General features: G+C 47.8%; 1 protein-coding gene across 2 annotated transcripts in view; it reads right to left on the reverse strand.

Annotated features, from left to right (window-relative positions):
* DDI2 (DDI proteasomal shuttling factor 2) overlaps positions 1-20,709 on the reverse strand; it is a 57,942-nt gene that overhangs the window by 14,779 nt on the left and 22,454 nt on the right. For both annotated transcript variants that reach the window (XM_075906336.2, XM_006129786.3), the window contains 5 exons: positions 20,307-20,433; positions 5,008-5,135; positions 4,299-4,427; positions 3,399-3,502; positions 2,146-2,335 (listed from right to left, as the gene is read on the reverse strand). In XM_075906336.2, coding sequence (XP_075762451.2) covers positions 2,146-2,335; positions 3,399-3,502; positions 4,299-4,427; positions 5,008-5,135; positions 20,307-20,433 — 678 coding nt within the window. The remainder of the gene's footprint in view (positions 1-2,145; positions 2,336-3,398; positions 3,503-4,298; positions 4,428-5,007; positions 5,136-20,306; positions 20,434-20,709) is intronic.

The raw sequence follows: 20,709 nt of genomic DNA on the forward strand, positions 1-20,709 counted from the left end.
GAATGCTGCAGCTCCAGCCCCTCCGCCAGGCTACTGCCTTGCCATGGCCCTAGCTCTCTGCTGTGCTGCTGCCAGGCCCGCTGGGCTCCCAGCTGCTGATCTTCCTGCTGCCCAGCTCCCAGTCAGTGGGGCTCTCTGGGTCCCAGTTTAGGGAGGTTCAACCTATACTATGGACTGTAATATCCAGTGGGGTGAGAAAAACTGCTTGTTCTAGTTATTGCCCAGTCTAATAGGCCTGAGAGTTTAGACCGCACGTTTATAGTTTCTTTTCTTTCAGTAACTACTCCGACTTTTGCCTAACATTTCACAGAACAAGATTAGGGTTGGAAGAGACCTCAGGAGTCATCTAGTCCAACCCCCTGCTCAAAGCAGGACCAATCCCAACTCAATCATCCCAGCCAGGGCTTTGTCAAGCTTGGCTTTAAAAACCACTAAGGATGGATACTCCACCACTTCCCTAGGGAACCCATCCCAATGCTTTCCCACCCTCCTAGGGAAATAGTTTTTCCTAATGTCCAACCTAGACCTCCCCCACTGTAACTTGAGACCATTGCTCCTCATTCTGTCGTCTGCCACTGCTGAGAAAAGCCTCTCTCCATCCTAGGGAGTCAACTCACTACATTGTACTCACTGCTTGCCTTTACCAGTGAGTTTGTGGGAAGTACGTGGCAAACCTGCTTCGGTTTTACAAAAGCTGGTGTATGCCCACTTTCCACTGATGAAGTGGTGAACCAACTGATGAATTAGATGGTAGATTCCTGAGGTACAGTGCTTGGAGCTGGAGGGATTTGGCTATGGTGTCTTTCTCTGTGGGGCTCTGGGTATATTCATGCAATCTAGCAGGGCGTTGAATGACAACAGCCCCTAGAGGGGTTGTTGCTGCCCACTAGCAAGGTGTTGAGAGACACAGCCCAGGGTGGAGAGAGTTAAGGGGAGACAGCAGTCCTGTGGTCCTAGGCTGCATCCTGGGGATCCCATCACTCAGAGGTCACCCAATGGAATTAATATACAGCAGGGTTAAAAAACACACACATGGAAGAACTTGCTCCCTGGGGATGCTGTGAAGACAAAAAACAAACAAAAGGCTAGGTCCCCAATTGCTATTAGCCAACATGGCCAGGGAATCAACCCCGTGGTCTATACATCCCCAAGCCTCTGAGTGCTAGATGCTGGGACTAGATAACAGACAATTGCCCTGTTCTGTTCATTTGCTTTGAAGTTACTGTCAGGAGACAGGACACTGGACTAGATGGGCTATTGGTCTGACCCTGTATGGGCCTTCTTACAAGCTGACTTAAGCGCCAGTACAGATACCACTAGGATGACAGAAAAATTCCTTTGACCTAGCTACTGCCTCTCAAGGGGGCAAATTAGATACAGCTACAGGAACTCCCATTACATCATCATGGTAAGCATCTACTCTGTGGTGCTAGTGACACACCTGCAGTGACACAGCTCTGAAATTTTTTCCCTTTAACACTGAAGTAGTAGGTTAGGACACAATAAATGCAATTCCACATTTGATTACATAGGAAGTCAGATTTTCGGAGCTGCAGAGTGAATTAGATTTTTTTCTACAAGTAATATTTCAGCTCTGAGATATCAAAGAGAAACAGAAACAGTACTAGTATTTCTAAAAACAGTTCATAAAATTTATATTTCTGAAGTTATAGAGCAAATAAATATCAATGCACAATTCTGTACCTGCTCACTACATTTCTCCTTTAGCACCTGTATAAATTGTGGGTATTACAACATGGTTAATGGCTGTTTCCACAAATTTCTCCCCATTAAAATGGCTAAAATATCACTTAACTGAAATTGTCTCCTTGCTGTATGTTAAATACAATAAGATTAATGAGGGAGGGAGGGGAGAGCTACTTTGTCAACCACAAAGCCAGGCCAAGGTAAAATGGCCCATATTCTTTGAAGACAGGTTTGATTTAGATCTTAGAGAGAAAAGTCCAGCAGTCAGAAGGCTCTGCAAGAAAGGGAAGCCCCCCTTTTCATCACTAGCATTACATTCAGTAAGACACATTAAAACAGCGGAGAAAAATAAGGAGCTTTCTAGGGAGAGGAGATAGAACTGACAAGTTACTGACAGCACTCGGCAGATTGTTACTCTGAGTTGGCTTCTTATAGTACCTGCTTCCTCCACAGATTTCTGTAGAGCTTCTGCCAGTTCTTGATCTGCAATCTCCTCTGGCTGCACATCCTCCCGCCCTGCCCCATATGCCAGTCTCGCACATTCTGGGAGCTCCCCCTCCGGAAGGAAAGTTGTCTGAGATCCAGTGGTGCCAATCACTAGTACATTGTTTTTGAGATCAATGGAACACTGGGAAAAGAGTACACATGTGATTGATAGGACTGGCTTGTAAGAGCCAGCCACAAAACACCATTAATGACAAATTAAACAATGCACTAGAAAAAATTCACTTCCAAACATCGAGAGGTTAAAGTGAAAAGTTACAATAACTGTTTCAAGAAGGGTTGAGAAAGCGTAGCAACTAAAAACACAGGCTGAGTAGAAATAGCTCAGCAAGCTCATGTCTTCAATATACCAAGGGACTTCTTTTCACTGCTCCTATTAACTAGCTCTTGAATAATTATGGCGCTTCAGCTTTTCTGCCTTACTATGATTATAGCTAAATGTGAGGCCTTCCCAGACTCACTCTAATAAATTGCTCAGGTATAGATCTCTGAGGCGTTTCAGGCCCCAAGAGTCCAAAGCAAAGACCGTTAGGCTGGGACATGGTACAAGCTACAACAGGGCTACTCAACACGTGGCCTGTTGGGTTGCGGCCCGTGGTGCAGTTTGGGTTTACGCAGGGCTCAACACACGGCCTGTAGGTAGGATCCTTTGAACGCGGCCACCTCTGGGAACACGCTCCACAACGGTGAGTCAATAGAATGGTCTTCTGTTGAGATGTGTTTTAGTAGTTCAATTCCTGGACTGTCATTGCTCATTAAAAGTGCTGTCACTGGAGTGGAAATTGGGTAAATATTGCATTTTATTAATATGAGTAAAACTGACTTAAATGGGGCCTGCTTGTGTAGTCTTGCCTTAATTTTTGTATTCATGCTCGTCAGTGTGAAAGAAGCTATTTGCACATATATTTGCATGTATATGCAAGCACACTTAAATTGCAGCCCTTGGCACGTGCTGTGAGTATCACTGTGGCCCCGGGGCTTCCAAAGTTGAACAGCCCTGACCTACAACCTACAAGATGTAAGTGGGAAACATCTGTGGGAAAACCATGTTCTCAGATCTCTTCAGAGGTTTTTCAGAAATTTTTTCAGCTCTAAAAAAAATTCATAAGGACAGTACTGATCTTACATGTAAGACTTCCAAAGGAGCCCAGGGTCATTGCAAAACAAGCACCAATTGATTCACTTACCTGATGTCTCTTAAGCATATCCAGTCCTAGAAGCATATCCATGGGCTGCTCTTCAAGGATGGAAAAAGAGCATGGGAGAAAATCCCCTTCAATCTGAACCTGAGCTGAAAAGAACACAGAAGACACCATGTTATACATACTCTAGATGCAAGAAGTGTTCAAGCACTGCAACATGAGGGTTCTACGGCAAGTATCTCTCTAGCAAAGGGCAAGGACACAAAATCTGTTTAGGTAAGGTATGGAATCAAAGCAAAAGCTGTTTAGACGTGGATTGTGGGAAAATCTACTCTAAGCCAGCCTTGATGATTATTGTGAGTTTGCTGGCCCCAAGGGGCAATTTTTTTTCTTGTTTATTTTAAAAACCCACGGCTGTTCAGGACAGTGGGAACTGCTCAGCCAACCCTTCAAGCCAGAGCTAAAGAAACAGCATGCAAACTGCTCAGAGTCTGGATTGTATTTCTGTGCTTCAATCCAGAGTCAGTTTCTTTAACAGAGATAATGTAATTGAATGGCATTTTCTTCAGCTAAGCCTGTGCAAGAACACAGATATCCTGAAGTGCTGAGCAACACTCAGCTGCACTGGAACTGTGCCCTGAACATCACCCCATCCTGATCACCTATACCACAGGATAAAGCTATTTTATATTAACCCTTCAAGCACCAGGAATCAATGTTCTCTCAGCAGGGGGCTCTAGTCCTACCAGAATTAGAGTGTTAGAGTAATTATGAAAACATTGAACTTGGAACCCTGGTTACAGTTTGTGTGAACTTAATGTGTTCTTGATAAACTCGTACTCCACTCTAGAACCGTTCCTCAACTCGATAGCATGAAACCAGATGCTTTTTGGCACCAAGGAGAGCCACAACCATTACAAGTTAGCCCACTGTGCCACTACTTACCTAGGTGCACCCTGCCAATGATTTTCTGTGTGCCCACACCTTTAGCAATGCCTGCCCACCGCCGATCCACCAGTCTCATTATATTACACCTTTCAGCACAAGCCTGGCTCATAATGGTCATTTGGGCACCTACCACCAGAGACAAGAGTTATATTTAAAAATGACCAAGGAGTATTTTGATATCCACCAGTACAGAAATTTTAATTTAAGACTCAGTATTATACTATGGCATAAAGGCTCTTTGTGTACACCTCCCTCCCCTACTACCCAAAGGTTTTTATTGTTACAGAGTAACGATAAAATGGAATATTTACAACTCTAAATCTATATACAAGAATTGTTTGTTATAAAGGAAAACAACCTCAATTTTATGGCTAGGCAAACTGAGGCACATGGGCAGCTGTGTAACCATGGACGAGTCATTCTGCCTAGCAGCAAAGACGAGATTAGAACCCAGGGATTCCGACTCCCCGTCATGTTTTAACGACAACACACATTTTTTATTAGGTTGAATAACTGTCAGAAAGTACATTCAGATTTTAATTAGATCTTTTCAAATCTGCTAATGCACTGCTTTATGTGGGAAAGGAATGCTATACATTTATCTGTTGTGGGGATTCACTGTTTTCCTTAAAGAGCCAGGAGAAGGGAGAGCAGAAGAGGGTAGAGAGATTGAAAAGGGGCTGAGGAAGAGAGGGGAGGAATTCACCTGAGTCAACAAAAGCTTTCACTGGATGTCCATTGACTTTGCAGTTAATATAGAGCATCACCACCTGGCCAAAGCTCTCTGGGGCCTCTTCCATAGCTATCGTCATGTTCTCTTCTATATTTTGTTGCCTGAATTAAATGAAAACCAGAAACTGAAATGACACCTTCCACGAACAGAAACAGCAGATTCATTAAGCCTCCCCTTAACAAGGATACAAATTGTCATCCTCCCTCTCCCCACTACTGCCAGTTATGAACAGCTTGTGAAAGAGTACTGGACTTCAACAGTTAAACACCAGCCTATTTAGCAGATGATAGCAAAAGACCTTGCCTTAATCCAGGGGCATCAAATTGCTTGCAAGCAGGAAGGAGAGAATGTTCCTCAGAGTCCTTAAATCAGGAATGGTCACTGAGAAAAATCAGTAAGGGGCTACACACAAGTGAGAAACAAAAAACCCACCCCTCATCAGCATGGGCTCCCCAATGCTGGGGGGAGCCCTGAGCCTCAGGGGGCGGATCCAGGAAAGCCAGGGACTGCATCCGGCCCCTAGGCCTTAGGTTCCCCACCCCTGCCTTAAAGAAACCTATGCAGCAGTTTGGAATAAAGTTGTCAGATGGACTACTGTATAGCTCCTGGAGACCTGAAGCTGACTGTTCACAATAAAAGCCTGTCACTATAGAGCTAACAAAAAAATTGTGGTCAAAAGACTGCACTTCCATTTGTCATTCAGCTACAGCAGTGGGATCCCAAAAAGTTAGGTGTCAAAATGCTTGTGTGCCACAACATTCTTCCCTTGTGCAAGTATCTGGTTTGGGACAGACTATCTCAGAGTGCAGTGACAACACTGCAAATTCTCTCTACAAACTTAAGGGTCCAGAAAGGAAGACAAGCGAGATCCAAGCCAAACGGACATGCAGTTCCTTCCCTGCAGTAACCTTAAGCATGATGGGTATATCTACAGCTACCCTCCTGGAAATTCCACTCCAACTCATCTGATGAAGTGGGTTTTACCCAGGAAAGCTCATGTCCTAATAAATCTTTGTCTCCCTCATTTTTGCAGATACAGATTAATACTGCTGCCCCATAGATTTATTTGGGCATGAGCTTTTATGGACAAAAACCCACTTTGCAATTTGTTGTGACAGATGTTGCATCTGACAAAGTGGGTTTTTGTCCATGAAAGCTTATGCCCAAATAAATGTTAGTTTTTAAGGCGCCACTCAACTCCTCATTTTTGAGCTTTCACTGGATGTCCATTGACTTTGCAGTTAATATAGAGCATCGCCACCTGGCCAAAACTAAAGACTAACAGGGCTACGCCTCAGAAAAATACTTAACATTTATATAGTGCAAAATGCTTTATAATAATAAAGGATTATTTTCCCTCCTACTAATGCATGTTTTAGTACTGCCAACTCTACACAACCAACATGAGACAATTCTGCTTCACACATCAGCACAACCGTCTACCCGGTTGCGATTCAAGAACGTATTGTTGATGACATAGGAAAGAGAAGAATCACAGCAGTACCTTAGGGAGCCTGTGCCTCTGACAGTGAGAGAAGCCTTGTTCAGACTTACGGACTGTGTGGTATGCCAAAGATACAAAGGCGAAGGAAACCTGCGACAACATGGTGCCAATTTTACAGAGCCACTTTTCTGACAATGACTATGTTTGAAATCTACAACTAACCAGAGGCCAAGTCTATACTGGCAAGATACTGACAGTGCTGGGGGCTGATATACTGCTAACTGTCGAATTAGCGTGCTCTATGTAAACCACTTTGGTGAGAAGCGGAGAGCTTGCTGCACTCTAGCTACAGAGCTGGGATACCACTGTGGACACCATGGCGTAGTTCTGTGTCGTGACTGCCTTCCGGCACCCTTCCCGCCAATGCCTGTTCTTGCCTCTCTGGTCAGCTGTTTGAACTCTACAACCAGCTCTTAGATGGCCAACCTACAGACTTGCCCTTTCCGATTTTTGCATGGCAATTCATGGTGTTCTCAGTGCATCTTTCCAGCTGCCATGCCTGCTCCATGCACCAGAAGACCCCCTGCTTGAAGCCATGCTGAGGTGCTGGACTTCATTAATGTTTGGGGGAGAGGAAGCAGTTCGGTCCCAGCTGTGCTCCGGCCATATTCCAACTGAGCTTCATACCTACGGGCACATCTCAGGATGTACGACCAAAAGGAGCCATGAATAGGATGCATTTGTACAGGTAAGATTTTAGAGTAGATGATCTGTTGCTATTGAGAAGAATTTATTGTACTTGGTTTGTGCATGGTGATTTTTGAGGCGTGAGCCACTGAGGAACCATGCCTGGAGCTGGAGAGTGCGGAGATGTGGGTGATGAAGGCAACCGTGGTACTGGGTGAGGACATGCGGGAGCTGAGGGAGATGCCATGGCCGCCTAGATGACATTTGGAGCAGGTAAGTATCAGGTGTGCCTGGGCCAGTCCAGGGCTACGAGGATAACCTTGGCCTTGTCTGCTCAGATCTTGATGATCACTTGATTGAGAAGAGGTATTGGTGGAAAAGCATAGAGGAGAACTATGCCCCTGTGGATTGTGAATGTCTCCCCTAGGGAACGAGAGCCGATGCCTGCTCGTGAGCAGTACTGTGGGCATTTTTTGTTTATCTGGGGAAAACGCCAGCATTGGAAGATGTGATGCAAAACAGTGGGATTTATTTCCTAGTTGTGGTTGGAAGAGAAGTTTCTGCTCAAAGAGTCCGTTGTTGTGTTGTCTTTGCCTACAAGGTGTGAGGCAATCAAGGTGATATTGTGTGATATGCACCAAGACCAGCGATGGACTGCTTCCTTGCAGAGGGGATATGATCTGGCTCATCCCTGCCTGTTGATGTAAAACATTGCAGGTCTTTACAGACAACCAAGCTGCACAGTAGAATTGGAGATGTTGTCTCAGAAATGCTGGCAAGTACAGAATACCACACGGAGCTTGAGGATATTGATGTGCAGAGTGGTCTCTGTGGGTGACCATCGGGCTTGTATAGTGCAGGTGCCAAGGTGGGCTCTCCAGCCTATTTGGGACGGGTCTGTTGTGATCCTGAAGGAGGGGGCTAGTTTGTGGAAGGGGACCCCAGTGCACGTTTTGTGGATCCAACCACCATTGGAGCGACTTCCTGATGGTGAGTGGCACCGAGAGCAGCTTGAGGCAGCTGTTTCCTTGGTCTGTATACAGGGGGCTGGTCTTGATGACCTTCTGAGGTCCCTTCCAGCTCTATGGTTCTATGATTCTATGACAGTGCTGCGCCAGTGTTGTAGAGGCCTCATGTACAATCTGGCATGAGGCACCACGGTGGTGGCTGCTGCCATGTGGCCTAGGAGCTGGAGACATGTTCTGACAGGTAGTTGGGGAGCTGTGCGGTGCAGTTGGATAAGTTCCTGTATGGCTAGGAATCTGTGGTGGGGCAGAGATGCAGTGGCAGTGGTGCAATCTAATTGAGCCTCTATGAACTCCAGCACCTGGACTGGTTGGAGTTAGCATTTTGAGAGGTTTATTTGGAGACCTAGGGATCGAAAGATCCATAGCAGCACGGACCGCTTCTTGTCTCCTGAAAGGAGTCGGCTCTTATCAGGCAGTCACCCAGATAAGGGAAGATGGACACTCCCTGCCTGCGCAGATGAGCTATGACTACTGCCAGTACTTTGGAGAATCCCCTCGGTGCAGTGGAGAGGCTGAAGGGGAGTACCATGTACTGGAAGTGTTGTCCCCTCGCAGTGTTTCCTGTGTGCAGGGTGGATAGGCACATGGAAATATGTACCTTGGAGGTCGAAATTTGCTCTGTTGAGGGAATTATCGTGGAGGGGGTAATCATACAGAAGCGTTGGGAAAAGAAATGCCTGAGGCCTCTGAGGTCTAAAATTGACCTCCATCTCCCTGACTTCTTTTCCGTGAAGAAATAGCAGGAATAAAAGCCAGTGTTGCGGTACTAGTGGGGGACATGTTCCACTGCTTTGAAGGAGAGCAGGTGGTCAATCTCTTGGCACAGAATGCTGCTGAGAGAGGGACTGGGTGGGGGGGATGGGGTTTTGGGAGGTATGTAGTACCCATTATTTATGATGTCCAACATCCACTTGTTGGATGTTTTGAGGCACCAATGGTGATAGAAAGGTGTGGATATTGGAGTGCCATGAAGGACGGGAGGGGAGGAACGAGTTTGACGACTCCAGACCTAAACTTCAAAACATTTGTCTAGCATTAGAGGCTGGGACATCGTGGGCTGTTCAGTGGATTGTCGCCTCCTGTTCTGGCATTGTTGCTTTCTCTAGTGGAGAAAGCATACTGCCTTTGTGGCTGAGTAAAGAAGGCAGGTCTGTACCTCTGAGTATAGCCCTTATTTTGTTCACATTTCTGCACAAGAACCTGGATGCCCAGCGTGTGAAGAGTGGCTCTGGAATCTTTCAGGGAGTGCAACGAAGTGTTAGTGGACGCCTTGAAAAGCTTTGGGCCCTCAACCCTTGTCTGAACCTCTTTCGGAAAGCCAGATCTATGGAGCCAGGATGCTCTCCTCTTCACTACCACAGATGCAAGGGAATGAGCGGCAGTGTCAGCAGAATCAAGGGAGGCCTGTAAGGCTGTCCTGGCTTTGTGTTAAAAGCCCTCATTTGCGTTAGCTTTAAACTGCTCCCATTTGTATTCTGGCACATACTTAATAAAGGTGGATATCTGTTCGAAAATGTGATGTATTTTGCCAGCATAGCTGTATAACTGGAAATGCATAGCCGGAGTGCAGCAGACGAGTAGGCTTTCCTACCCATGAGATCAAGCCATTTCCACTCTGTCAGGAAGTGGATTTTGGGAAGGTACGTTTGGCTTTCTGGTTGGCAGCATCAGCTACAAGGGAGTTGGCAGGAGGGTGTGTGAAGAGACTCTGCATCCTGAGAGGAGACATAATATTTTCTGTCCACTATTTCACCCACTGGCAATATGGCCACTGGTGTTTGCCACAGGTGTTTAACAAGATCCATGAGGGCAGGGTCCGTGGGTAGCACTAATTTTACTAATGGTGTAGCATGCAGAATGCTGGTGAGTTTATGTTGGGTGTCAAATCTCATTAACGACACAACCTAATGCATCAGCCATCCTCCAAAAAAGGTCCTGAAAAGCCCTGGAATCATCGCCCGCTGAGGGAGGCGGTGGCATGAGGGCATCCTCCAGAGAAGAGCTGGGGTTGGCGGGTGTGATGAGTCATTGGAATCAAAGGGATGATCGGTATCCGTTTGGTTCCCAGACACATTGAGGGAGGTCACCGAAGTGTGTCTTGAGTGAGTTTGATCAGCGTGATGGTATTGTTGCTACTACTGGTGTGTTCTGAGATATGCCACGGATCCCATTATAACCAAGCAGAAGGCATGGGCTCTCACCCTGGTAGCCACTGGCCGGGGTACCACTGAGGCATCATTGGTTATGGCAGAGGTGTCCTCCTTCTGGGGGAGGAATGCTGGGGTGAGAGAGCATTTGAAAGATACAGCTTCCTCCTCACTACACAGAGGTGCAGGTGTATTATATCTGCTGGAGAGAACCTGGAAAGTGTTGGTGAGGTGTCAGTACCGAAAAGCGGAGTAGTGGGTACGGAGGTAGCCTTTAGTCTGTCCATAGATGTAAAAGAATAAGTGTGAGGCATAGGTAGCAGAGGGCACTGCGGCTGTGAGCCTGTTGCCTTGCCAGGCTGCAGGGAGGGCACACACGCTAGCAGAGTCGAGTGTGGGGCTTTAGTCAACCTGCTATTTTTATCAGAAGCAGAGCATGGGATCTGCACAGGCGGTGCAGTAGCAGTCTTGAGTTTTTGTGCCACCAGGGGCTTAGGCTTGCTAGCCTGTTTCAGCATTGAAGCCAGGTCTTGAGACCCTTGGGGAGCAGTGGGTGATCGCAGCCCTGGCAGGCTCTTGTCTGGAGCCCCCACAGGGGCAGAACTGGCTTGGAATTGTGGGATCGCCCTTTCTTGGGTGAAGGGAATTCCCTGTTAGCATCTGCATGTGTCCTCTTGGATTGTTTAGAGGTTGCAGGGCTTGCAGCTGAGGGAACTTCTGCTGCCTTATCTGCCATTGCTGCCATGAGAGTAAGCAGGGATGCAGAAAACCCAAAGGTTAAGTCTGGTCAGATCGCTGTTCGTGCTCTGGCAACCAGGGTACTGTGAAAAAAGCCCTGAGGTTCCAATGTTCCCTGTCAAGCAGTGGAGATAAGCAAATGCCTGTCTGGGAGGGAAAAATATAAGTGGTAGGTATAGGTGGCATCTGCACACCAGCTGCTGTTTTATACGCCTGAGGTGGGGGAAGGCCTGACGAGGATGGCGGATGAGCTCATCAGGTGGATGAATAAAAGAATAAACTAGTAAAAACATTAAAAGATTAAAAAGATGGAGGGGCGAGCCCAGACGGGAAATTCCTGCAAGGGGAGAAAGTGGCAGGCAAAAAACCTCCGCTTATTTGCAGTTCCGTGATTTGACGCGAAGAAAAAAAAAATCTCCCCCACCCCTCTTTTGCAGGGTAAAAGATAATGGTTTTAAAGACTAAGTCTGACTAAAACGCAAGAAACAAAGGCTCATAAGCTAATTGAGGAGCTCAATGCAGAGCGCACTGCGGGTTCTGACCGGTGCCGGAGGTGGCAGAGAAGAAACCGAGGGGATCGGGGTTTGCGCATGCGCATTAGCTGCTGGCATGTCAGGATTGCTGTGCATGCACAAACAGCCTAGCTAAAGCACTGCTATACAAATCTTCTGGCCAGGCATGCTGGGACACTAAATCCACAAGGACAGCCTCAAAGAAGAACAGTGGTGTTTAGTTCCCCTTCGTGGTGCCGAGGGAAGCATTTGCTCAGCTAGTCTGTGGTTGTAAGAGCCTGGCATGTTGTGCTGAATGCAAAAATTGCATAGTCTTATAGCCTCTATGCATAATGAATGGAATCTGGCTCCCCCTTGCCTGTTTACACAAAACGTACAGTCGATGTTGTCCATCCTCAAGCGCACATGTTGATTCTGGAGGAGCAAGAGAAAAATGGTGGCAGGTGTTGTGCACAACCTGCAACTCTATGAGACTGATGTGTAGGTGGGACTAATTTGTCATCCAAATGCCTTGTGTCATGAGATTCTGAATGCGGGGTCTCCAACCCACTTAAGAGGCATTGGTTGTTACAATCACTGATGGACTGACAGGTGTGAAGGAGCCACTCCAGAGGAGGTTGGCAGTTGCCTTACAGTGGTGGGCTGGGTGAGTTGTCTGTCCAGCTTGCAGACAGCAGAAGGCCATGCTTGGAGGCAGGGTGTGTGTTGCGTGACAAACGTGCATGCTGCCATAGGTCCTAGTAGTTGTAGACAGTGATGGTGTCATCTGAGGGCTGGCGTACAGAGTGCATACGAGTGCCTGAATGGCATCGAACCTGTCTGCTGAAAGTGTTGCTTTGGCCACTGTGGAATCGAGACAGGCCCCAATGAACTGACTACATGAAAACATGCATCCTTGAGGTCAAGGGCTGGAACCAGCCCTCCTATTGCAGGGAAGGGATAACTGTAGTCACAGTTGCTATGTGAAAATGCTGTGACTTCACAAACTTGTGTAAGTTGCAGAGATCTAGTAGGGGGTGTCCTCTGCCACTCTTGTTCTGGGTCAGAAAGTATTTATTTAGTATAGGTTTGCCCTTTTCCCCCAGTGTTGAGGGGGGAAGGGTCCCACTGCTCAACTGGAGGAGATGTTGCACTTCTTGACAAAGAAGATATTCATGAGAGGGGACCCAGAAAAGGGGCAGGATAGGAGGGTGGGAAGGGGGCTTGGAAAGGAAGGAGATAGTATAGCCTGAGTGGATAATTTCTAGAACCCAACTACAGGATAGGTTATGGATGCCCAAGTGTTACAGGAGCATAATGGAACCAGAGAAGGTGTTATAGTATCCATTACTGTAGCAGGGAGAAGATTTTCAAAACCCTCGCTCATCTCAAATTTGCTTATTTGGGGCTGGTGGCTGGATCATTGGTCTGGAGGGTTGCCAGTGATGTTGGGATCTCTCTCTCTGCTTTTACTGTTGGCTTATGTTGTACAACTGTTGCATGTATACAGGGTACTGGGGTCACTGATAAGGTTGGTACCAGTGCTGTCTCCTTCTGGTAGCAGGAGTCTGGATACCCAGGGAGCAGAGGGTAGCTCGAAAATCCTTCATGGTATAAAGGGCCTGACTCCTCTTGCTGAAAGTAGTTTTTCCCATCGAAAGGGAGATCTTCAACCGTGGATCTCACAGGAGAATGTGGTCGAAGAAAACCACAAGGCCCTGAGCATTACAACTGCTGCAGCAGTTGAATGTGCCATGGTGTTGGCTATGTCCAATGCTACTTGGAGTGCAGTGGCCCAATTGGCCCAAAACTGAAGTCTTTAGCCTCAGGGATAACCTTGACAAAGTCGAGAATTTTAGCATAATTCCTATGGCTATACTTGGCCAGTAATGCTGAGCTGCTGGAGACACAGAACTGAAGTGTTAACCTTCGCTGTCTGAAGTGCTGCTGTCTACCACATTGGTGTGTAGTTTCCACTACCAACGAGTTAGGAGCTGGGTGCATGAAGAGGAATTCAGATTCTTTGGGTGAGACTTAATACTTTTGCTCCACACATATACAGGTAGGTGTTATGAAGAAATAGTTTGCCACACCATTTTGGCCAGCTCCTTAGTGGCTGGGTTGATGGGGGAGATAGGGATGATGATGCCTGCAAGATGTCAGGAAGCTCACGTTGGGATTCCGATACTTTCTCTAAAGCTATTTTAAGCTCTGCAGCGACTCTCTGAAAAAGATCTTAAAAGTGCAAAAAGTAACGTGTGGATGTCAGAGGCATAATTGCTCTGTCCAGAGAAAAAGAGGAGTTGGTAGGAGGATATACGTGGAGGGTGGGGGAGGGGCAGATTCCTCTGTTAGCCAGTCCTTGAGTGTTCTCTTCCTGGTGTGCAAGTGAAAATACACTTTGGTGTACAGACACCTGTGGCGAAGGTGTAGGATGGTGTGCTGTAGGGCTAGGCTGCCTGGTAGAATCTGTAATGAGCCTCAGGGACCCCAGTAAGGCATAGAATTGCAGACTCCCAGGACTGGAAGAGATCTCAGGAGTCATCAAGTCCAGCCCCCTGCCCAAATCAGGATCAAACCCAACTACACCATCCCAGACAGGACTGTGTCAAGCCAGGACATAAAAACCTGTAAGGATGGAGATTCCACCACCTTCCTAGGGAACCCAGCCCAGTACTTTACCACCCTCCTAGGGAAATCGTTTTTCTTAATATCCAACTTACACCTCCCCCACTAACTTGAGACCATTGCTCCTTGTTCTGCCATCCATCGCTACAGAGAACAGTCTCTCTCCATACTCTCTGGAACCTCCCCCTTCAGGAAGCTGAAGGCTATCAAATCCCCCCTCATTCTTCTCTTCTGCAGACTAAATAAGCCAAAATCCCTCCACCTCTCCTCGTAGGTCATGTGCTTCAGCCCCCAATCATGTTGGTTGCCCCCCCGCTGGACCCTCTCCAATGTGTCCACATCCTTTCTATAGTAGGGGTCCTAGTACTGAATGCAATACTCCAGGTGTGGCCTCACCAGAGCTGAATAAAAAATAACTTCTCTAGATCTGCTGGAAATGCTCCTCCTAATGCACCCTAATATGCCATTAGCCTTTTAGGTCACTCTGGACGCTATCCTTACCCTACAATGTATCTACCTCTCCTCTAGCTAATGTAATCGAACTTGCTGAGGGTGCAATCCATCCCTTCATCCACGTCATTAAGAAAGATGTTGAACAAAATCAACCCTAAAACTGATCCTTGGGGCACACTCCACTTGAAACCAACTGCCAACCAGACAACGAGCCGTTGATCACTACCCACTGGGCCCAACAATCTAGCCAGCTTTCTATCCACGCTACATTCCATTTATCCAATGGGATTGGTCCTGCCTTGGGCAGGGGGCTGGATTGATGACCTTCTGAGGTCTCTTCCAGCTCAATGATTATATGAATTCATGCTTCCTTAACTTGCTGGCAAGAATATTGTGGGAGACTATCAAAAGCCTTGTTAAAGTTAAGGTATATCACATCATCCGACTTCCCCATATCCACAGAGCCAGTTACCTCCTCACAGAAGCTAATCAGATTGGTCAAGCACGACTTGCCCTTCGTGAATCCATGCTGACTATTCCTGATCACTTTCCCCTCTTCCAAGTGCTTCAAAATGGATTCTTTGAGGATTCCCTCCGTGGTTTTGAGTGTTGGCATCCAAGGATGTTGATACTCCAGAGGTTTGTCAATTATATGATGGTAAGGAGTTGGTCTTGGAGGTGGCGAGCAATGTCTACAGGGATAGGGGGTACTGAGGAGAAAAGGTGGCTTGAATCCCTTTGTCATCATCACTGGAGAGCTGTGATGGTGCCAGAAGAGAGGTGCAGTGCCAAGAGTCTTTGAGACATTGGTGCTGAACAAGGGGGACTAGGGTATGGAAGATACTGCTGGATTACTGTACCACAGAAACGCTCACAGTGCTAATGGTATCGGTGCAGGTGTGGTAGCCATCTTCAATTGAGGTGGTCAAGTCTGGCGTGGATGAGTTTAGTGCCAATGCCCCCCCTCTGGGTGGTCGGTGCCGAGGTTGAGCCCAGTCGCCGTTTTCTTGGTCAATGCCAAAGCCAAGGCAGGCAGCTTGGAACCTGTAGCCTTGGCGCCAGGGCAATGACTGCCAGGCACAGAGGATTTCTGAGAGGTGCCAAGAGCATCATAGATGCTGACCTGCAGTGTCTGCAGCACCATTGAGGATTGGTTCGGATAGTTTTTTTGCTGTGTGATCGCCATGAGGCACCAAAGAATATTTTGATGATGTCTTGACTTGTGGAGATGAAGGCACCAAAGCCATTTGATCTCCTGGGTCTGACACTGGTCTAAGGGACTTCTCCAAGGATATGAGCTTAAGCCTCAGGTCCCTGTCCTGGCAAGCACTTGCTTTTAGTTTGGTGCAATGAGGGCATTTTGGGGGAACATGCAATTCCCCAAGGCAGACGACGGACTGGGAATGTCCATCAGAAAAAACTAACTGGAACTATGGCTTAAAAACCCAAACCACTGTAAGTAGCTAAAACTTTTTTTGGCCTTTTGCAGAGGCTGTGGAACTCCATCTCAGGCCAGGGACAGCTGAGAAGGAACTGAGGGACACCGGCTGTGCACATGCTAATTCAACTAACAACAGCACAAGCCAGGCGGCGTGCATACACTGCCAGCAACTCTCCAGTCAAGGTGCTGGGATGGCACCAAGACCAAGAGCGAAGCACCACAGGGACACCTCTCGAAGTAGCAGTTGTGACTGAAGGTGCCGGGGTGAAAGACCTAGAGCCAGAGGAGGAACTGGCATCTCCAGAGCTTGAAACCGGAAGCTGCTTTGTACCCTTGAAGAGGTGATCCACTTGCAGCCTTTGGATGATGCGCTTGATAAATGGGTTGGGACTCAGGAAGCACTCCAGCAACTTGGCAGGAGCAGGAGGGTTACAGAAAGGAGCCTTTTCAGTTGTGTGATGCTGCTGCCTGCACAGGGGCCGCTAATGCAATCTCTCACGTCTCGGTAATCAGCCTCACAGAGCTCACTGAACGGGTCGTGAAGCTGTGTGCTGGTAAAGCAAACGAGGGGTTTGGCCCCTGGTGGCTGACATTCCCTTGCCACTGTGCTGTCACCAAGGAGAGAGAGCGCAAGGAACCAAAGACAAGCTGCACATGGTCCAGACAGAACCTGCCGTCAAGCAAAAGAGCCTCTGCTTCCTAGCTCACCGTAAGCAGTGAAGTGTCTTCCAGGATGAGCGTAGCCTGTGGAAGAGTGGCCATTACTGCCTCCCCCTGCAGCACTCTTTCCAAGTCATATCTGCCTAAAGTTCACGCACAAATGAAAATCCTGCTCCCTGGCGCGAATGGGAATCCCTGCCCGGCTGCACCAAGTGATTTCCCTGTGACGCCGCAGCAAGAGTCCTTTCCCCTGCCCAGCTGCACCCCCCCTACTGGTGAACTCACCATTGTGGGGTTCCTGTAACTAGGTATGTGAACGGTGTGAGCATTTCAAAGGGGTCAGGGCAGTGCTCTGTCTAGTGTGAACAATGGGACCTCTGTAACATTGCAATTTTGGCTTGATAGAGCTATCTTCGGAGTGCCGGTCTCAGGTCCTGACACAGGCTGGGCGCTGAGAAGGGCCCAGATGTGCCCAAGAAAGACTAGAGAGGAGTTTTTGCATGAGGTCCTGATCACCCTGCTACTGATTAGAAAGAATTGAAGGAGTGGAGGGCCAGCCATAAGAGGGAGTGTAAGGAGAGCATGGAGCAGCTCTAAACATCATGGAGTGGCAAGTGGACACTCTGGAGGCACTACTAGCACTGCACATGGACAGTGCATGACTGCCCCCCCCCCCCCCCCCACAGCCAATACCCCAAAACTGCTTTCCATACACCCCCTCCCATCACTCCCAATGCTATTTGGGCACTACCTTGTCCCCGGGCACACTCCACACCTGCCCACCAGATCTCCACCCTAATGCACTCACTGCCCATCCACATTCAGCTTAGCTCTGAACTGCAGCCTCTCTTGCACAGCACATCAGATGGTGGGGCTGCATATAAACTGTGGCCATAAACAAACCTGTGAAATTCTCTGGACATGCCTCACCTCCTGTACCCATCTCCCTCCTCACCTCACCACTGTACCCATCTCCCACACATTGCAGATGTTTCATTCTTCACGTGTCCTATGTTTACGGTGTTTAAGAAATGTAATTCATGTATTTCAAAGCAATTTTTATTCCATTATATGCAAGCAAGCAAGCATACCCCAGCAAAGCTACAATTACCATAGCACTAAGTGCAGCACACAGAGCACTCAGTAACCCCCTAGCAAACACAGACAGTGCACTCCCATGCACAGCAACAAGTTCTACTGACTTTCAGCATCAAATTGCTGCCTCAAGGCATCCCTGATTCTTAAGGCCCCGCACCATGCTCCCAATAGCCCTGATCTCACGCTGTTCAAACTCGGCCTCCAGGCACTGTGCCTCAGCGGTCCAGGCCTGAATGAAGCATTCACCCTTCCCGTCGCAAATATTATAGAGGATCCAGCACATCGCGAAAACCACAAGGATGTTATCATTGGCCATGTTCAGCTTCCTGTACAAATACCACCAGCAGATCTTCAAAAGGCCAAAAACACGCTCCACTGTCATTTGGCACTTGCTCAGCTTGGTATTTAACAGCTTTGCTCCCTTTGTCTGGCTTCATAAGCCACTGCTCTAAGTGGCAGCCCAGGTCTCCAAGGATCACAGTGTGCATTTCCACTTTCCCCACAGTGATCTTCTGATCTGGGAAGAAAGTCCAACTTGCAGCTTCCTAAACAAGCCAGTGTTCCAAAAGATGTGTGCATCATGCACCTTTCTGGACCAGCCTGTGTTACTGTCTGCAAAACGCCCCTGGTAATCCACAAGCTCCTGCAGAACCATGGAGAAATACCCTTTGCAGTTAATGTACTTGGAAGCTAGGTGGTCTGTTGCCAGAATTGGAATGTACGTGCTATCTATCTCACCAACACAGTTTGGGAAGCTCATCCGTGCAAAGCCATCCACAATTTCATGCACGTTGCCCAGAGTCATGATCTTTCAAAGCAGGATGTGATCGATAGCTTTCACTTGGTCACAATCAGTTTGGAGCGGGAAAGTGGACTGTTGGACTTGTGTTGATGGACATGTGCAGGGCTATCTGGAGTAGCCAGCTTCCACAGTGGGGTCGCCAAGGGCTTCTCTTAGGCATGTGTCCTTGCATCGCAGTGTCTCATGAAAGTGGCTTTCCTCATTCCAAAGTTCTGAAGTCCCTGCTCATCAACCCAGACCCGCATGATATGATCCCAACACAGAGTGTTCGTTTCCCAAGCCCAAAAGGAGCATTCTCCTGCAGTCAGCACCTCCATGAATGACACAAAGTCTAGCATCATACGAATGCTTCATGGGCCCATTATGACTTTGCAGCTACAGGAACAACTCGACTGCCACGTGTGACGCAGTAGTGAGACCTCTCGGCATTTTCATCCACTCCCACAGACCGAGGAGGCAGAGCACATAGCGCCGAAGTCACTGACAGACAGCACCAAATGCAGATTGAAGGGCAGGGGTCACCAGGATGCAAAGTGATGCTCTATGTAGCATTGACACAGGGCCCAGGATGCCCTGCATTTCCCACACACCTCAGCATCAGAAGGGGTGCTCTGTGGAATAGTGCCTAGAATGCATGGCTCTGAAAGGCTCTGCAAGTGTGGTCACACTAGTGCACAGGCAGCTGACAACATGGACACCCAATAGCATTTTCACTGCTATGTCCGGGGAACAGCGCCGTAACTGTCAGCACTTTATCTGCCAACACAGACATGGCCAGAGACTCAGGCTATGTCTACATTACAGAACTTATAGACTGTAGTGAAAAGGCAGCTTATATCGACAAGAGGCGTTTTTGCTGGTGTAGGAATACCACCTCCCCAAGTAATATTAGCTATGCTGACAGAAGCATCTATGGCAGGAGCAATACCAGCATACATTTTGAGCCTCAATGGATACATCTACCCAGCAATTAGACACCTGTGGCTAGTCTGTGCCTGCTGGCTCATGGGGCCCAGGTTACAGTGCTGTTTTACTCAAGTTCTAAGAGTCTGTGAAGTGAGCCCAGAAGTCTACAAGTAGTGAAACAGCCCCACTGAGCCAGCTAGCCCCTAACCTGAGCCAGCTAGCCCCTAACCTGAGCCAGCTAGCCTAGGCAAGCGGCGGGTTTTTCTTTGCTTAACAGACATACCCAAAATATAAAAAGAGATGGATTGCCACAAAAAGATGCAGCTCACTTAGCAAAAACATGTGATGTTGCCCTGCAGGAGACACGGGTTAGAGGTTAAGTTGGCAAGTCCTGGGGCTCAAGCTTCCAATAAATTCTAGACTGCCATCTGCAGGGTCTCCATGGAACTCTGGTTAAGCACTTTTGATGCAGTGCTCTCTACTGCACCTCAGGACTGGGAAAGGTCCCTGAAGAAGACAACGACTGGATTTTGGGAAATTGCAGCGCCATATGGAGAAAGATAGCCAAGGATGCCTCTAATCAAATGGCTGGGGGTGAGACCACACCACCAAAAGAAGTGACAGTGTCAACAAGTAGGAGACAGACCTGCATCTACTTGCTCTCGATTCCAACTACACCCAAAAATGCATTCTGAACTCAAACAGAGTGCCACACAGGGGTCCAGAGTTCTCCCTGGAACCTTGGCTACCTTATGTCCTCCTCTATCTTTGCCTGAGCTTCAAGATCAAAAGGGTCAGCTGAAAACAGACGTATTCTCTCCTGCTCCCGCCGGGCTCGATCCTGCTGCTGTTCCACCAGCACCGTGGTAAATTTCTCTGCAGTAAGGAAAACAAATGCTATAGTTAGATACACAAACACCCTTTGCTGGAAATTACCCTTACAAATTAAATGCCATTGAACGTATAGCAAAACAGTGTATTTAAAGATGTTGGCTCCCATTCAAAGGTAAAGTGATCAGTGCAATCAGCGGTAGGGTCTATCTCAGGGCTGCCCAAAAGGTCAGTCAACACAGAATTCATTGGCTTGGACACACACTCCCTCAAGATTCCCCTCCTGCCTACTATCTCAGTGGGCTGAACTCATGCCCAACA

The sequence above is a fragment of the Pelodiscus sinensis genome, chromosome 24 (assembly GCF_052426305.1).
Source record: "Pelodiscus sinensis isolate ZL-2025 chromosome 24, ASM5242630v1, whole genome shotgun sequence".
Taxonomy (NCBI): domain Eukaryota; kingdom Metazoa; phylum Chordata; order Testudines; family Trionychidae; genus Pelodiscus; species Pelodiscus sinensis.